The sequence below is a fragment of the Scyliorhinus torazame genome, chromosome 30 (assembly GCF_047496885.1).
Source record: "Scyliorhinus torazame isolate Kashiwa2021f chromosome 30, sScyTor2.1, whole genome shotgun sequence".
NCBI lineage: Eukaryota > Metazoa > Chordata > Chondrichthyes > Carcharhiniformes > Scyliorhinidae > Scyliorhinus > Scyliorhinus torazame.
In genome coordinates, this window is record NC_092736.1 from 29,056,730 (window position 1) to 29,075,526 (window position 18,797).

At 50.4% G+C, this 18,797-nt stretch overlaps 1 protein-coding gene across 2 annotated transcripts in view; it reads right to left on the reverse strand.

The window, feature by feature from the left end:
* Positions 1-18,797, reverse strand: part of znf592 (zinc finger protein 592) — a 225,897-nt gene that overhangs the window by 13,205 nt on the left and 193,895 nt on the right. For both annotated transcript variants that reach the window (XM_072493079.1, XM_072493078.1), the window contains exon 8: positions 2,973-3,085. In XM_072493079.1, the coding sequence (XP_072349180.1) occupies positions 2,973-3,085 (113 nt within the window). The remainder of the gene's footprint in view (positions 1-2,972; positions 3,086-18,797) is intronic.

Below are 18,797 nucleotides of genomic sequence, written 5' to 3' on the forward strand. Positions count from 1 at the left end.
GTTAGATGAATTGGACATTCTGAATTCTCCCTCTGTGTAGCCGAACAGGTCGCCGGAGTGTGGCGACTAGGGGCTTTTCACAGAAACTTCATTTCAGTGTTAATGTAAGCCTACTTGTGACACTAATAAACATTATTATTATTGCTGCTCATCTCCTCCTGTAACACTGGCTTTTTACTCATTCACTTTCATTTCTTACGCAGCAAGTCAGGGGGGCGGGGGCTATTTGTTTGCCCAATGTCATTATCCACCACCCAAACATCCTGTGAATCCTCTGCTTGGTTTTAAATACGATGATAATTTAAGGACAATTACAGCCTGCGGGGATATGAAGCAAAGGTGGGCAAATGGGGGATGCAGAATATAAATGAATGGCAGAATGGGCTCGAGGGGTTAAATGACGGGTCCTCTTTTACACAGATAAAACTTCCAAGATATTAACATGCATGTATGTTGGGCCGCACGGTAGCATAGTGGTTAGCACAATTGCTTCACAGTTCCAGGGTCCCAGGTTCGATTCCGGCTTGGGTCACTGTCTGTGCGGAGTCTGCACATCCTCCCCATGTGTGCGTGGGTTTCCTCCGGGTTCCTCCCACAGTCCAAAGATGTGCAGGTTAGGTGGATTGGCCATGATAAATTGCCCTTGGTGTCCAAAATTGCCCTTAGTGTTGGGTGGGGTTACTGGGTTATGGGGATAGGGTGGAGGTGTTGACCTTGGGTGGGGTGCTCTTTCCAAGAGCTGGTGCAGACTCGATGGGCCGAATGGCCTCCTTCTGCACTGTAAATTCTATGGTATGCAAGTGAAATTCAAAAAACATAATAAAAATGAACAAATAAATAATTTTTTGGGTCACAAGTAGGCTTACACTGCAATGAAGTTACTGTGAAAATCCCCTAGTCGCCACATTCCGGCGCCTGTTCGGGTACACAGAGGGAGAATTCCGAATTCCCAGCTGGTACGGGAATTGAACCCGCGCTGCTGGCCTTGTTCTGCATCACAAACCAGCTGTTTAGCCCACTGATCAACATCGCGATGGAATTAAGTAAAAACTAAAAGCGCTGAAGAATTAATTTTAACCATTCAAAATGATCACTTCCATAAATTAATGAAATAAAAATGTAAGCTTATAAATGTTTTAAACTTGAGTTAATTTTCATTATTTCTGCATTTCTCATTAAGTAAATTCATTCATATCTCCAGGATTATACTTTGACTCTGATTATACTTGGGCTTTGATCTCTGGCAAAGATTCTACACGAGGTGGCTGTAAAACCATGTTTTGTTTTGGGTAGCATGGTGGTTAGCACTGCTGCCTCACAATGGCAAGGACCCGGGTTCAATTCCAACTTTGGGTGACGGTGTGGAGTTTGCACGTTCTCCCCGTGTCTGCGTGGGTTTCCTCCGGGTGCTCCGGTTTCCTCCCACAGTCCAAAGATATGCAGATTGAGTGGATTGGCCATGATAAATCGCCCCTATCCACAAAGGTTAGGTGGGGTCATGGGGCTGGCCGGGGTGTACCTTTGATGCAGGCTCAATGGGCCGAATGGCCTCCTTTCTGTACTGTAGAGATTCTATGCTTTAGGGCAAAAATCATGAGAGTTGGACAGCGCGGTGGTGCAGTGGTTAGCACTGCTGCCTCACGGTGCCGAGGTCCCAGGTTCGACCCCGGTTCTGGGTCACTGTCCATGTGGAGTTTGCACATTCTCCCCGTGTTTGCGTGGGTTTCGCCCCCACAACCCAAAGATGTGCAGGATAGGTGGATTGGCCGCGCTAAATTGCCCCTTAATTGGAAAAAATGTATTGGGTACTCTAAATTTATTTTTTTTAAATCAAGAGAGTTGGCTTTTACATGAGATCGATATTTACGTTAGCTTATGCAGTATATACATTTCAATTTTTTACAGCAAACTTTGAGATGAACATTTTTAAACAAGTCCCTCATGTAAATCTCAGCCTCCACACCACTGATCCCTAAACTTGTTGTTTTCTTTAAAATGAAGATTTATTTAAAAAGAGATTTGTCTGAAAGGGGATTTATTTATAAAGAGATTTATTTGAAAGGCGGTTCATTTGCTGCCCTTTTCAGATGCTGACAGGCCAGCCACACATCTCCAGCGTTTTCACATTTTATTACAGATTTTCAGGATTCGTCGTCTTTGAATCCACCGGATCGGGTGCCTCCTCCGGTTTCGAACTCAGCTTCGCAACTTCAACGTGAAATCGCAGTGTAGCATTTTGGTTCTGAAAGCTCGTGGATGGGGAAACACCAGAGGATGTTTGCTTTGGAGAGTACAGCGGGCGACACCAATTCGTGCAGCAAGGGCAGCGAAGGAACAGTTTGCAGCTTAAAACAGGAAGGGCAACTGTCAACAATTAGACAGTGCACAGAAATTCAATTAAGAAAATGAAACCTAAAAATTATGCAGCATGATAAGCAGTTGATATAGCCCTTAAGGTCTACAAATACAATGATTGTTCGTTGTATGCTTTTTTGGGGGGATTTTGCAATGCAGTATGCCAAATAAATTGGAGTTTGTCTTTCAGATGGGATTCTCACTGGTGCCTTGTCTGCTTGTTCAGGTAAAGGATCTCAGGGCATTAATCGAGGGAGATCAGGAATGTGTTTTGCTCTCCTGGCCAATATTTATCCTTCAACAACGGAACGATTGAATTCTACCTTGGCACTTTGGGCACCTTCCCAAAGGGCAAACTGGCTGCTGCCAGTGACTATTTCAAAAGTGATTCATTAGCTATGAGGGGCTCAGGGGTCACTGAAGGATGTGATAGGTGCTATACAAATGCCAGTTTTCCCCTTTAACGCAGTAACAATCGAACAGGATTAAAGGCAATTAAAGGATTAAACAGCACAACTGCACGCAATTAGAATTCTTTGGCAAGCTAATGTGACGTGAGCATTAATTTCATACAGCCCAGCAACATTCATGTGACTGTGTTCTGGCGCGGTGCTTACCAACAGCTGTACGTTCTCTTGACACCATCGTGGCTGACTCGGATGTGTCTCCGTAGGCTATGCGAGGAGTTGAAGGATCGATCGCACTGTCGGCATGGATACCTCTTCATTGACTGTTGAGAGTAAGTGTGAGAGAGAGAGAGAGTGAGACAGAGAAATGTGTGATTATGTCTTCATCAGGAAGTGAAGAGTTGACATGAACTTTATTTTGGTTTTGGGTAAAGAGATAAAACACTTTGGCTGTGTGAAAGGACTACTTTCCTGTTCATATCCCTCTTCTCATTTCAGAGACCAGCCCATCCATTGTCATGCTTACAGATTTCAGTCACTTTTCTTTCACCCATGACCTCTGTGAGCTATGAGAGGGAGGAAAGTAGAAAAACTGGCTCCCACTCCTGCCCAGAGGGGGCTGCAGGTGTAGAGCTCCACCCCATCACCTATGGTGACGAATGCAGTTACCCAGATGAGGTTCCAAGATTGCAAAGGCACGACAGAATGTACAGCACACAAACAGGCCACTCAGCCCAACAGGAATATGCCAGCATTATACTCCACATGAGCCTCCCCCATCCCTCTTCAACTTGCCCTATCTACAGAACCGTTCCTCATCATAACCACTTCCTGGCCAAAGACGTTTCTCTTGAAGTTCTGATTTTATTAGTGACTATCTTATGTTTGTGACATCTAGTTTTCGATTCTCCCGCATTTGGGCACCATAAGCATGTCTGCGTCTCCAAAAGCAAAAGCAAGCCCTGTGGTCTGAAAACCTGATATTATCTCCTGTTGATGCTTGGGAAGCGCTAAGAGAAGATGCACTGGAATGGGACCAAGTAGCCCTGCTCCTGGTCACCATCTAGTTGGTGAATGTTGGAGGGAGTTTGGAGAAATGTTCTTGACGCAGAGGACTTGAAGAGCAAGAGAGAGGTTGAAGCAGAGAGGATTATATGTTCAAAGAAAAGTGGACGACTATCTGTCACAGGGAAAGAGACAGGACAGTACCATGGTTTATAGATATCGTTAGCAAAGACACAATAGGCCAATTAACCTCTGTCATTTTGCTTTAAATTCGAGATTTTGGCACATTCGAAGTTCCCTGGCACTGAGCTGCCCGCTACCGCAGGCTGGCACCATCCATGGAGGCCCCAAGATAAGACCACTTTGGACTCCCAATATCGTTAGATCTGTATGCCAGCGTGGATCACTACATAAAGTGGGGGAAAAAGGAAAGACACAATTGGGAAATATAGGAACGTAAGGAAGCAATGCAGGAGCACAATTATACTTCATAACACTGGGTAAATATCAGCTTATTTCTAGACTCTATTTATGAAACAGATGAAACTTAATAATTATGCATGACACAAAAGCTCTCTCAACTTGAGATGAAAATAAGGGTCATTTGTTTCCAGGGAAACTGTTGGAAGAGTACCTTTTCTTGGTTGGATCGCTACAATTAAATAGAGCTGAATTCATGACAAAGAGAAAATCCAACATTAATCTGTCCAGGATAAACACATTAAAATTAAACGACAAAACAAGCGATCATCCAGGTCGATAATTTATCATTTGCATACTGTATCTCTCGCTTTGCAAAGGCACGACAGTGTGCAGATGGATTTGCATGGCAATGAGGCCCTAGTGAAAGTCAAGAGTAGGCAATGTTTTTATCTCTCGAGGGAGCTCTGAAATGGGCTGATACAAAAGCTGCTAATTCAAATAATCCTGCTCAATAAAGTAAGCTCATCGCACAATTTAACTGTTTCACAGTCCCGCCAAATATCCTGCCCCTTTTCAAGGCAACAGAAACATCTTCATTACTTGCAGGATCAAAACATTAGAAAAGTGGGTAGTACTTTAGTCACAACTATCCTTTAACTCACCAAACCATCTTCCTGAACTGGTCCCGATGGGTTTCAGATGGAGAATACTGGTGACAGAAAATACCCCGCTGTGACAAAAATGCAAGAAGCTGAACGTGATGGAAAGAGCTCCCAACAGACACATGTACACACAGGGATTTCATGGTGCAAACAGCAAGGTGAAGTCCCTGGAAAAAGTCTGAGAAATAGTTTGTAACCTAAGAAACCAGTAAAAGATCACAAACGTTTCTTAAATGTGAAAATAATTCAAACATTGAAATGATAAAAAGACTGTTGACGCTATTTAAAATCAGGTTCTTTTTTTCTTAAGGGGCAATTTAGCGTGGCCAATCCACCTGCCCTGCACATCTTTTGTGTTGTGGGGGTGAGACCCACGCAGACACGGGGAGAATGTGCAAACTCCACATGGACAGTGACCCGGGGCCAGGATCGAACTCGGGTCCTCGGAACTGTGAGGCAGCAGTGCTAACCACTGCGCCACCGTGCTGCCCTAAAATCAAGTCCTATGCTTATTCCATACTTTCAAAAGTGTGGATTAACTATTTGCATCTATTCAGTGTTTCTGGCAATCTTGAAGCTGCATTCCACACGGGTCTAGAGACTCGCCACCAATTTGCCAACGGTACACCTGAAGCTTAGTCAAGGAGGCAATCTTTTAAAAAGTTAAACCTGCCCGAGGCTGATTTAAGCCTTTAGAGGAGTCCTAAATTTAAACAACTTTATAAATTCATGACTGAAAGAGGAGTAAAATGTTAAAGTGAACAACTTCTGATTTCTGGTCGGGGATAGGGACTGTGAGAGTTCCTCATTCATTTTTAACCCCACTCTTAATATATTTAGCTGCCGTTCATTGTGAGGCTGCTGCTTGTGTAGCAGTGCTGCACTGACTGAATGGCGTTTCTGGTTTGGACCCCGGTAGAAAAAGCTTTGAACAAAAATTGAACGAGCCGCCGCACAGAGCCAGTAGTGGTCTCACTCAATGACTCACAAATCTCCATTCGTAATTCGCTGGAACATAATAGAGGAAAAACTCCAACACAAACAATGCAGGAAAAGTAGAGCAGAGTTAGGATGTGATTTATGAACACTTGGGGGTTTCTCAGATACAAAGCCTCCTGTCTGTCTATTACTAACAGATATAACTTGCGTGTGTGCATGAATGCTAAACATCTTGGCACCGAGCCGTTCAGGTTTTGACAGGTTAACTTCAAATCCAAAACTTTCTCTTGTGTGGAATGTCAACACCTCAGTTTCGATATAAAGTGGACGACTGATTATCTGTTTCCATCATGGACCCCATTTCCCCCAATGAGATAACACCAAAATGTTGGGATTTTGAGTGTGTGAAGGAGAGGGAGTGTGAGGGACTGAGGGAGAGAGAGTGAGGGAGAGAGAGAGAGAGAGAGGAGTAAGAGAGAGACGGGCACACACAGGTACGAATGCACACACATTAAAATTGTTTTTTTGGGTACCCAATTCTTTTCCCCCCATTTAAGCGTGGCCAATTCACCGACCTTGTGCATTTTTCTGGGTTGTGTGTGTGTGTGTGTGTGTGTGGGGGGGGGGGGGGGGGGGGGGGGGGGGGGGGGGAAGAGACACCCCAGGCTGGCGAACACACACATGCTTCATAGCAAGGCCTGACCCTGCTGATATCCACAAACATATACTTCAATAAAAATTAACAGGTAGTAATTGGGAATTCCAGGGTATTTACCATCACCAATGGCCACTGTAACCAGTCAGAGCTCCACCATTATCCCTGCCGAGAGCAGCTAGCTGCGGCTTTTTGGCTCCGTATGATTCAGCTACCCACTGGACATAAATAATCGTCACTTCACTGGGGGATTGCAAAATATATATATTTACTAAAAAAAATTTTTTAAGTACCCATTTTCTTTTTACAATTAAGGGTCAATTTAGTCTGACCAATCCACCTACCCTGCACATCTTTGGGTTGTGAGGGTGAGACCCACGCAGATATGGGGAGAATGCGTAAACTGCTCACAGACAGTGACCCGGGGCCGGGATTACCCGGGTCCTCAGCGCTGTGAGGCTGCAGTGCTAACCACCGCGCCGCCGTGCCACCCCTTGCAAAATATATTTATAAGATCCTCTCTGGCCTTGTTCCTCCAGTTTTATAAAATGATACCTGAATTTCATCAAGTAGACCAATTATTTATAATGCACATGATTGTGCCGATACAGGAAAAATTCTGCCACGTTTCAGTGGTAGTAACAACAACTTAACGAGCAAAACAAAGGGTGAATTAAGTAGTTCAGTGGTAGAGTTATACAAATATATCAATTTATCTGTACTACAAATTTCATTCAGTGAATGCCCCAAGAAATAAGCATACTGTAAACTAACTAAACAGGACCATTCTTGGCCCTATCAGTGCACATCATTAAGGCAGCAATCAAAGGCTTTCGCAATGTAAATGATAGGCTTGTCAAGACTATGAAACCAATAAACGTCCTGTTATTTCCAAGTAAACCTGCTGATAGTGTTACACTTACAAAAAAATAATGTGACATAAGGTGACAGTAAACACTGAACAGGTAATCTAGGAATGGCTGGAGAATAAGAATAGTCTAAGGCAATAGGGCACTTTTCCCAGAAAGAAAGAGACTCCATGTGGAAAGTTGACAGTAACAGAATAGAAGGAACGGTATAGAATCATAGAATTTACAGTGCAGAAGGAGGCCATTTGGCCCATCGAGTCTGCACCGGCTCCTGGAAAGAGCACCCTACCAAGGTCCACACCTCCACCCTATCCCCACAACCCAGCTACCCCACCCAACACTAAGGCAAATCTTCAGACAAAGCCTTTAGTCTGAAACCACGGCAACCTATAAATGCGCTGAAGCACCTGAAGCATTACCTCCCGTCGTAAAATGTTGCTGTAACTTAAATGTTAAACATGGCAGGTTGAATGTGGAACACTGGAACAGAAAAAAGGCCATTTCGCTCCTCCAGCCTGGCTGATTTGTGTCTCAACTCCTTCGACCTACTCTGGTTCCGCATCCTTGCTGAAAGAAAACATCAATTTCAAATTTTCCATCGGCTTAGCCTCAATAGTTGTTTGTGGGAGAGGGTTCCAGATTTCCGCAATCCTTTGTGTAAAGAAGTGCTTCCAGATATCGCCCTAAAAGGCCTGGCTCTAGTTTGGAGGCTGTGGCCCCCCTGTTCTGGACTTCATTTCCATGCCACCCCCACTCCAAAAGAGGAACTAGCTTCTCGCTATCTACCCTAGTAAATACTTGTCACCATTTTAAACATTTCAAATAAATCACCACCGTGTAAATTCAAGGGAATACAATCTTAATATATGCATTATTTAACTCTTTTGAAGGGGCGGCACAGTGGTTGGCACTGCTGCCTCACAACATCTGGGACCCGGGTTCAATTCTGGTCTTGGGTCACTGTTTGTGTGGAGTTTGCACGCTCTCCCCCGTGTCTGTGCGGGCTGGCTATGTCTCAGTGAGTCCAAATGGCATCATAGAATTCGCGAGAATAACTGGGGAATTATGGCCACAGGCACTCAAATGTGTCAATGCATCAAGGCATTTGTTCATTTATTTCGGATTCCAAATTAGCTGGGATTTCGATCTTTATTTTCACAATTAAATGGAGGAAAACACTGCCCTCCAAGATTTCTTCCCATTGTTTTAAAATCAGCTGTTCAGACTTTGAGCTTGCTTTCAAACCTCTCAATTTAGCTATCATGATTTTATGCTGTTAATTATCTTTAGTTTACGTTTTCAGGTCAATGTCACAAAACTCAGTGACCTAACAATGAGTTAAACTTTCAACCAATACTGAAATTGGTGAAGGCAAACAAAGAGTGAGCTATTTTAATAACGAATGACGTGACAACCTGCACACTTGCAATCGCAGAACCGTTGAGAAACAAATGTTCATGCACTGAACTGTCTGGTCGTTCCCACTGCTGTGATCTTCCCGGCAGCGGGGGGGGGGGGGGGGGGGGGGGGGGGGGGGGGGAAGCATTCACCAGGAAACCCGGCTGACAACGACGAGATCAGGAGATCCCGCTGCCAACCAATGGCGGGCCACAACCCGTCGCCATGAAACAAGTGGCGGGCTGTGCGGTAAATCCCCCCAACAGCCTGTGCGTTGAATTAATTTTGACACAGGAAATAGGCGTGAATCTGAAGCCAAGCAGTTTGGACCCAGGAGGAGCTAACCTCCATAACTGTCTCCGGATTGGGCTGGCATTCTTTTCAGGAAAGCAGGAAGGTCAGGCTGGAATTGGTCAGGGAATGCTCAGTTTTATGCTTCAAAGATGAAGCTTTAGGCAGCCAATCCAGGGGATGGCACACCAATTGAAATGTGGTTAAGGGAAGAAAGGCTATGTTTTGTGTACTCTAAAGGGGCATTTTATTGAAGTTAAGTCCTGAGCAACAATACAGAAGCGAAAGAGAAAATACTGGAAAATCTCAGCAAGTTTGGCAGCATCTATCGGGAGAGAAAAGAGCTAACGTTTCGAGTCCGATGACTCTTTGTCAAAGTTAACAGACAGAGAAAGTGGGAAATATTTATACTGTGGAGTGAGAATGAAAGATGAGTCATAGCCACAGAAACCCAGGGAAACTGTATGAAATACAGAAACGAGCAGTGCACCACCCAAAGTGGGTCTGCACCCATAATCCCCCCCCCAGCAGATGCTGGAATCTGAAACAAGAAAAGAAAATGCTGCACAAACTCAGCAGGTTTGACAGCATCTGTGGAGAGAGAACGGAACTAACATTTTGAGTCTGGACGACTCTTCGTCAGAGCTGGAGAGAACAGGAAATAGGATCAGATTTATACTGTTGTGGGGGGAGGGGAAGGCGTGGAGAGGTGGGGCTGGAGAGGGGGCCAATGATAGATGGAGATTGACGATGGAGATGTCGTGGACAGAAAGACAAAGGGACTGTAATGGGGATGATTAAGGTGAAGGATGATTAAGGCTGATAGCTACACTTAAGAGATCAGAATGTGTTAATGGCAGAACAAAGGTAAGCAGTGTGTCAAAGGATAACGAGGAATCCCAAGTGGGTGCTGTGGGGTGGCAATGCTGAGGGAAAAATGGATCGATTGAAGAAATTAAAATGAACTGATAGAAATAAAAATGGGATGAAGGTGGAGGACAGGGTGCACAATCTGAAGTTGTTGAAGTCAATGTTAAATCCGGAAGGCTGTACCGTGCCTATTGGGAAGATGAGGTGCTGTTCCTCCAGTTTGCGCCGGGCTTCACTGGAACATTGCAGCAGGCCAAGGACGGACATGTGGACGCGAGGGCAGGACGGCGAGTTGAAATGGCAGCGACAGGAACGTCTGGGTCCTGCTTGTGGACGGAGGTGTTCCGCAAAGCGGTCAACCAGTCTGCGACAAGCGGTCGCACAGAAGCTTTGACAAAGGGTCACCTGGACTCGAAACGTTAGCTCTTTTTCCTTACAGATGCTGCCGGACCTGCTGAGATTTTCCAGCATTTTCTCTTTTGGAAGCAAAAAAGACCATGCTTTATTTCACTCAATATACTTTCTCACGAGCGGCATGGTGGCGCAGTGGTTAGCACTGCTGCCTAGGGCGCTGAGGACCCGGGTTCAAATCCCAGCCCCGGGTCACTGTCCGTATGGAATGTGCAGGTTCTTCCCCTGTCTACACCCTCACAACCCAAAGATGTGCTGGTTAGGTGGATTGGCCATATTAAATTGCTCCTTAATTGGAAAAAAATAATTGGGTACTCTAAATTTTTATTTAAAAAAAAAAAGAAAAAATATACTTTCCCACATGATCTGAAAAATCTTAAAAAGGATAGAGATCATTCATCGCCAGGAACACCCAACACTGATTTTACCATGATTTGACATACTCTCATTGAATAATGGAAAGGCTACGTTGCTGCCAATGTGCACGCGCAGTTCCAGTTTAACTCGTTACGACAATGTCTGGCTAATCCGCTTCCCCATTCCCCGAAAACCCGCCTCGCTCACTGCATCCCAGCTCAAGGTCACTTAATTCAAGCGATCAACATTTCAAAATATTGGCTCCAATTTAGTTTGCTTAATTCTCATTACCTAAACATTCACATTTTAGCACAAAATGCACTAGCTTTAGCAAGCTGGGCACGGTGGAGTTACATCAATGGTTTTCTGCGCATGCACAGATGGGCATCGGCAGCCATTTTGTGTGGCCATCTTGCTTTGACAGGAGAGGGTACAATGGAAAGTAAGGGAATGGTGGCTGAATTGGACAGATATTTTGCATCACTGTAGAGGATACAAATAACATCTGGGAAATAACCGTGAATCAAGAGGTGAAAGAGAGGGAGGAAGATAAATCAATTACAATCACTAGGGAAGGAGTACTGAGAAAAGCATTAGAATTAAAACCTGACAAGTCCCCAGGTCCTGATGGACTTCTTCCTCAGGCTTAAAAGAAGTGGCTACATTGGTTTGGCCTTCCAAAATACCCGAGATTCTGGAACGGTCCCATCAGATTTGAAAATAGCGGTTGTAACTCGTGTTCAAGAAAGGAGGGAGACAGAATGCAGGAAACCACAGGCCAGTTAGCTTAACATCTATAATGGGGAAAATGCTGGAATCTGTTATTAAGGAGGTTATAGCTGTGTACTTAGAAAATCTCAATATCAGGCAGAGTCAACATGGTCATGTGAAAGGGAAATCACGTTCAACTAATTTATTGGAGTTCTTTGAGGAAATAACAAGCAATGTGGATAAAGGGGAAGCTGTGAATGTGACGTACTAGATTCCTGGAACGCATTCGATAAAGTGCCACATCAAAGGTTATTACACAAGAGCTGATAGGGCAGCACGGTGATGCAGTGGTTAGCACTGCTGTCTCACGGCGCCAAGATCCCAGGTTCGATCCCGGCTCTGGGTCACTGTCCGTGTGGAGTTTACACATTCTCCCAGTGTTTGCGTGGGTTTTATCCCCACAACCCAAAGATGTGCAGGGTAGGTGGATTGGCAATGCTAAATTGCCCCTTAATTGGAAAAAAATAAATTGGGTGCTCTAAATTTATTTTAAAAAATAAGAGCTGATACTGTTGGAGGTAACATATTACCATGGGCAGAAGATTGGTTAGATAACAGGAAACAAAGAGTAGGCATAAATGGGCAATGTTCAGGTTTGTAAGTTGCAACAAATTAGGTGCCACAGAAATCAATGTAGGGGCCTCAACTATTTCTAGTCTACACCAATGATTTGGATCAAGGGAGCAAGCATATAGTTGCTGAATTTGATGACACAAAGATAGGCAGGAATGTAAGTTGCAAAGAGGATTTAAGGGGTCTGTAAAGGAATGTGGGTCGGTTAAGTGAGTGGGCAGAAATTTGGTAGATGGAATATAATGTGGGAAAATGTGAACTTGTCCACTTTGGCAGGAATAACAGGAAAGCAACATATTATTTAAATGAAGAGAGATTGTAGGACCTGGTGGTACAAAGGGATCGGTGCGTCCTGGTACATGAATCATAGAAGGTTAGTGTGCAGGTACAGCAAGTGATTAGGAATGCAAAATAAAGACGGGATGATTTACTACAAGGCATGGTTTGATTTGATTTGATTTATTGTCACATGTATTAGTATACAGTGAAAAGTATTGTTTCTTGTATGCTGCACAAACAATGCACACCGTACATAGGGAAGGAAGGAGAGACTGCAGGATGTAATGTTACAGTTATAGCAAGGTGTAGAGAAAAGATCAACTTAATACGAGGTAGGTCCATTCAAAAGTCTGATGGCAGTAGGGAAGAAGCTGTTCTTGAGTCGGTTGATACGTGACCTCAAACTTTGATATCTTTTGCCTGACGGAAGTAGGTGGAAGAGAGTATGTCCGGGGTGTGTGGGGTCCTTAATCATGTTGGCTGCCTTTCTGAGGCAGCGGGAATTATAGACAGAGTCAATGGATGGGAGGCTGGTTTGCGTGATGGACTGGGCTACATTCACGACCTTTTGTAGTTTCCAAGAGTCTTGGGCGGAGCAGGAACCGTACCAAGCTGTGATACAACCAGAAAGAATGCTTTCTATGGTGCATCTGTAGAAGTTGGTGAGGGTCGTAGCTGACATGCCAAATCTCCTTAGTCTTCGGAGAAAGTAGAGTCGTTGGTGGGCTTTCTTAACTATAGTGTCGGGTTGGGGGGACCAGGACAGGCTGTTGGTGATCTGTACACCTAAAAACTTGAAGCTCTCGACCCTTTCTACTTCGTTCCCATTGATGTAGACAGGGGCATGTTCTCCACTACGCTTCCTGGTCAGATCACATAGAACATAGAAAAATACAGCACAGAACAGGCCCTCCGGCCCACGATGTTGTGCCGAACCTTTGTCCTAGATTAATCATAGATTATCATTGAATTTACAGTGCAGAAGGAGGCCATTCGGCCCATCGAGTCTGCACCGGCTCTTGGAAAGAGCACCCTACCCAAACTCAACAGCTCCACCCAACACTATAAAGTATTGTGTAAAGTTTTGCTGTCCTTCTTTCAGAAAGGACATAACTGCATTGGCAGCTGTTCAGAGAATGTATATTTGATCTCATGACGGATGGTTGGACAGGTTGGGTCTGGATGCAGTGGAGTTTAGGAGAATGAGAGTTGATCTTACAGAAACACACAAGGTCTTGAGGGAGCCCTGACAGAATGGATGTTGAAAGAGGTTTTCCCTTGTGGGAGAGGCCAAAACTAGAGGTCAACTGTTTAAAAATAAGGGGCGAAATTCTCTCCCAACTGGCGCCAGAAACGGCGCCAATCAGACGGGCATCGCGCCGGCCCAAAGGTGCGGAATGCTCAGCATCTTTGGGGGCCGAGTCCCAACACTGAGGGGCTAGGCAGACGCCGGAGGGATTCCCGCCCCGCCAACTGGCGGAAATGGCGTTTGTTGCCCTGCCAGCTGGCGCGGAAATGCGGCGCAAGCGCGGGAGCGTCAGCGGCCGCCGACAGTTTCCCGCGCATGCGCAGTGGGGAGAGTCTCTTCCATGGTGGAGGCCGTGGCGGAGGCGGAAGGGAAAGAGTGCCCCCACGGCACAGGCCCGCCCGCGGATCGGTGGGCCCCGATCGCGGGCCAGGCCACCGTGGGGGCACCCCCGGGGTCAGATCGCCCGCGCCCCCCCCAGGACCCCGGAGCCCACCCACGCCGCCTGGTCCCGCCGGTAAATACCAGCTTTGATTTACGCCGGCGGGACAGGCAATTTCTGGGCGGGACTTCGGCCCATCCGGGCCGGAGAATTGAGCGGGGGGTCCCGCCAACCGGCGCGGCCCGATTCCCGCCCCCGCCCAATATCCGGTACCGGAGACTTCGGCGGAGGCGGGATTCACGGCGGCCAACGGCCATTCTCCGACCCGGCGGGGGGTCGGAGAATGACGCCCAAGGGGTCTCCCATTTAAGACAGAATTGAGGAGAGAATTTTTTCCCTATGAGAGGGTCGTTGCTCTTTGGAACTCTCTCCCCCAGGCAGGGTGGAGACAGGGGGCGAAATTCTCTGACCCCCCCGCCGGGTCGGAGAATCGGCGGGGGCTGGCGTGAATCCCGCCCCCGCCGGTTGCCGAATTCTCCACCACCGGATATTCGGCGGGGGCGGGAATCAGGCCGCGCCGGCTGGCGGGACCCCCCGCTCAATTCTCCGGCCCGGATGGGCCGAAGTCCCGCCCAGAAATTGCCTGTCCCGCCAGCGTAGATTAAACCACCTACCTTATCGGCGGGACAAGGCGGCACGGGCGGGCTCCGGGGTCCTGGGGGGGGGGGGGGGGGCAGGGCGATCTGACCCCGGGGGGTGCCCCCACGGTGGCCTGGCCCGCGACCGGGGCCCACCGATCCACGGGCGGGCCTGTGCCGTGGGGGCACTCTTTCCCTTCCGCCTTCGCCACGGTCTCCACCATGGCGGAGGCGGAAGAGACTCCCTCCACTGCGCATGCGTGGGAATGCCGTCAGCGGCCGCTAACGCTCCCGCGCATGCGCCGCCCGGAGATATCATTTCCGCGCCAGCTGGCGGGGCACTGAAGGCCTTTTCCCAGGTGGCGGGGTGGAAATTCGTCCGGCGCTGACCTAGCCCCTTAAGGTTGGGGCTCGGCCCCCAAAGATGCGGAGCATTCCGCACCTTTGGGGCGGCGCGATGCCCGGCTGATTTGCGCCGTTTTGGACGCCAGTCGGCGGACATCGCGCCGTTTTTGGAGAATTTCGCCCAATGTGTGTCAAAACTCCCTCCCCCAGGCGATTCTCCACTCACACGCCGGTTGGGAGAATCGCCTGGGCCGCCATAATTTCCGGGGACGCCGGTCCGACGGCCTCCTGCGATTCTCCCAAGCGGCCGGAACGGCCCGGTTGAGTTTCGCGGCCCGCAGGCCGGAGAATCGCCGGAGACACCGAAAATGGCGATTCTCTGGCACCCCCGCTATTCTGAGGCCTGGATGGGCCGAGCGGCCAGGCCAAAACGGCGGGTTCCCCCCGGCGCCGTCCACACCTGGTCGCTGCAGTCGTGGGCGGTGCGTGAACGCTGGGGGGGCGGCCTGCGGGGGGACGAGGGGGGATCCTGCACCGGGCTTTACCTGAAATGTGGGGTGGCCCGCGATCGGTGCCCACCGATCGTCGGGCCACCTCTCTGAAGGCGGACCTCCTTCCTTCCGCGGCCCCGCAAGATCCGTCCCCCATCTTCTTGCGGTGCGGACTTAGAGAGGACGGCAACCACGCATGCGCGGGTGACCCCCGTTATGCGGCGCCGCTTTTACGCGGGCGACAGGGCCTGGCGCGTGTAGATGATTGTCAGGGCCTGAATCAGGCCATTGTCAGGGCCTGAATCGGTCGGGACTGGGGCCGTTCCGCGCCGTCGTGAACCTCAACGGCGTTCATGACGGCGCGGCCACTTCGGCGTGGGAGTGGAGAATCGCGCCCAGGGTGTTTGGAACCCTCTCCCCCAGGCAGGGTGGAGACAGGGTGTTTGGAACTCTCACCCCAGGCAGGGTGGAGACAGGGGGCGAAATTCTCCGGAAACGGCGCGATGTCCGCCGACTGGCGCCCAAAACGGCGCAAATCAGACGGGCATCGCGCCGCCCCAAAGGTGCGGAATGCTCCGCATCTTTGGGGGCCGAGCCCCAACCTTAAGGGGCAAGGTCGGCGCCGGACGAATTTCCGCCCCGCCAGCTGGCGGAAAAGGCCTTTGGTGCCCCGCCAGCTGGCGCAGAAATGACATCCCCGGGCGGTGCACGCGCGGGAGTGTCAGCGGCCGCTGACAGCTTCCCACGCATGCGCAGTGGAGGGAGTCTCTTCTGCCTCCGCCATGGTGGAGACCGTGGCGAAGGCGGAAGAAAAAGAGTGCCCCCACGGCACAGGCCCGCCCGCGGATCAGTGGGCCCCGATCGCAGGCCAGGCCACTGTGGGGGCACCCCCCGGGGCCAGATCGCCCTGCGCCCCCCCCCCCAGGACCCCGGAGCCCGCCTGCGCCGCCGGTAAGGTAGGTGGTTTAATATACGCTGGCGGGACAGGCATTTTAGCGGCGGGACTTCGGCCCATCCGGGCCGGAGAATCGAGTGGGGGCGCCCGCCAATCGGCGCGATTCCCGCCCCCGCCGAATCTCTGGTGCCGGAGACTTCGGCAACCGGCGGGGGCGGGATTCATGCCAGCCCCCGGCGATTCTCCGACCCGGCGGGGGGTCGGAGAATCTCGCCCAGGTTGTTTCGAAACTCTCTCCCCCAGGCAGGGTGGAGACAGGGTGTTTGGAACCCTCTCCCCCAGGCAGGGTGTTTGGAACTCTCTCCCCCAGGCAGGGTGGAGACAGGGTGTTTGGAACTCTCGGAGTCTGCACATCCTCCCCGTGTGTGCGTGGGTTTCCTCCGGGTGCTCCGGTTTCCTCCCACAGTCCAAAGATGTGCAGGTTAGGTGGATTGGCCATGAAAGATTGCCCTTAGTGTCCAAAATTGCCCTTAGTGTTGGGTGGGGTTACTGGGTTATGGGGATAGGGTGGAGGTGTTGACCTTGTGTATGGTGCTCTTTCCAAGAGCCGGTGCAGACTCGATGCGCTGAATGGCCTCCTTCTGCACTGTAAATTCTATGTAACTCTCTCCCCCAGGCAGGTGGAGACAGGGTGTTTGGAACTCTCTCCCCCAGGCAGGTTGAGACAGGGTGTTTGGAACCCTCTCCCCCAGGCAGGGTGTTTGGAACTCTCTCCCCCAGGCAGGGTGGAGACAGGGTATTTGGAACTCTCTCCCCCAGGCAGGGTGGAGACAGGGTGTTTGGAACTCTCTCCCCCAGGCAGGGTGTTTGGAACTCTCTCCCCCAGGCAGGGTGGAGACAGGGTATTTGGAACTCTCTCCCCCAGGCAGGGTGGAGACAGGGTGTTTGGAACCCTCTCCCCCAGGCAGGGTGTTTGGAACTCTCTCCCCCAGGCAGGGTGGAGACAGGGTGTTTGGAACTCTCTCCCCCAGGCAGGGTGGAGACAGGGTATTTGGAACTCTCTCCCCCAGGCAGGTGGAGACAGGGTGTTTGGAACCCTCTCCCCCAGGCAGGGTGTTTGGAACTCTCTCCCCCAGGCAGGTGGAGATAGGGTGTTTGGAACCCTCTCCCCCAGGCAGGGTGTTTGGAACTCTCTCCCCCAGGCAGGGTGGAGACAGGGTGTTTGGAACTCTCTCCCCCAGGCAGGGTGTTTGGAACTCTCTCCCCCAGGCAGGGTGGAGACAGGGTGTTTGGAACCCTCTCCCCCAGGCAGGGTGGAGACAGGGTGTTTGGAACTCTCTCCCCCAGGCAGGGTGTTTGGAACTCTCTCCCCCAGGCAGGGTGGAGAGAGGGTGTTTGGAACCCTCTCCCCCAGGCAGGGTGGAGACAGGGTGTTTGGAACCCTCTCCCCCAGGCAGGGTGGAGACAGGGTGTTTGGAACTCTCTCCCCCAGGCAGGGTGGAGACAGGGTGTTTGGAACTCTCTCCCCCAGGCAGGGTGTTTGGAACTCTCTCCCCCAGGCAGGGTGGAGACAGGGTGTTTGGAACTCTCTCCCCCAGGCAGGGTGTTTGGAACTCTCTCCCCCAGGCAGGGTGGAGACAGGGTGTTTGGAACTCTCTCCCCCAGGCAGGGTGGAGACAGGGTGTTTGGAACACTCTCCCCCAGGCAGGGTGGAGACAGGGTGTTTGGAACTCTCTCCCCCAGGCAGGGTGTTTGGAACTCTCTCCCCCAGGCAGGGTGGAGACAGGGTGTTTGGAACTCTCTCCCCCAGGCAGGGTGGAGACAGGGTATTTGGAACTCTCTCCCCCCGGCAGGGTGTTTGGAACTCTCTCCCCCAGGCAGGGTGGAGACAGGGTATTTGGAACTCTCTCCCCCAGGCAGGGTGGAGACAGGGTATTTGGAACTCTCTCCCCCAGGCAGGGTGGAGACAGGGGGCGAAATTCTCTGGAAACGGCGCGATGTCCGCCGACTGGCGCCCAAAACGACGCCAATCAGACGGGCATCGCGCCGCCCCAAAGGAGCCGAGCCCCAACATTGAGGGGCTAGGCCGACGCCGGAGGAATTTCCGCCCCGCCAGCTGGCGGAAACGGCCTTTGTTGCCCCGCCAGCTGGCGCGGAAATGACATCTCCGGGCGGCGCATGCGCGGGAGCGTCAGCGGCCGCTGACAGTTTCCCACGCATGCGCAGTGGAGGGAGTCTCTTCCACCTCCGCCATGGTGGAGACCGTGGCAGAGGCGGAAGGGAAAGAGTGCCCCCACGGCACAGGCCTGCCCGCGGATCGGTGGGCCCCGATCGCGGGCCAGGCCACAGTGGGGGCACCCCCCGGGGTCAGATCGCCTCGCGCCCCCCCAGGACCCCGCCCACGCCGCCTTGTCCCGCCGGTAAGGTAGGTGATTTAATTTACGCCGGCGGGACAGGCAATTTATCGGCGGGACTTCGGCCCATCCGGGCCGGAGAATCGAGCGGGGGGGCTCGCCAACCGGCGCGGCGCGATTC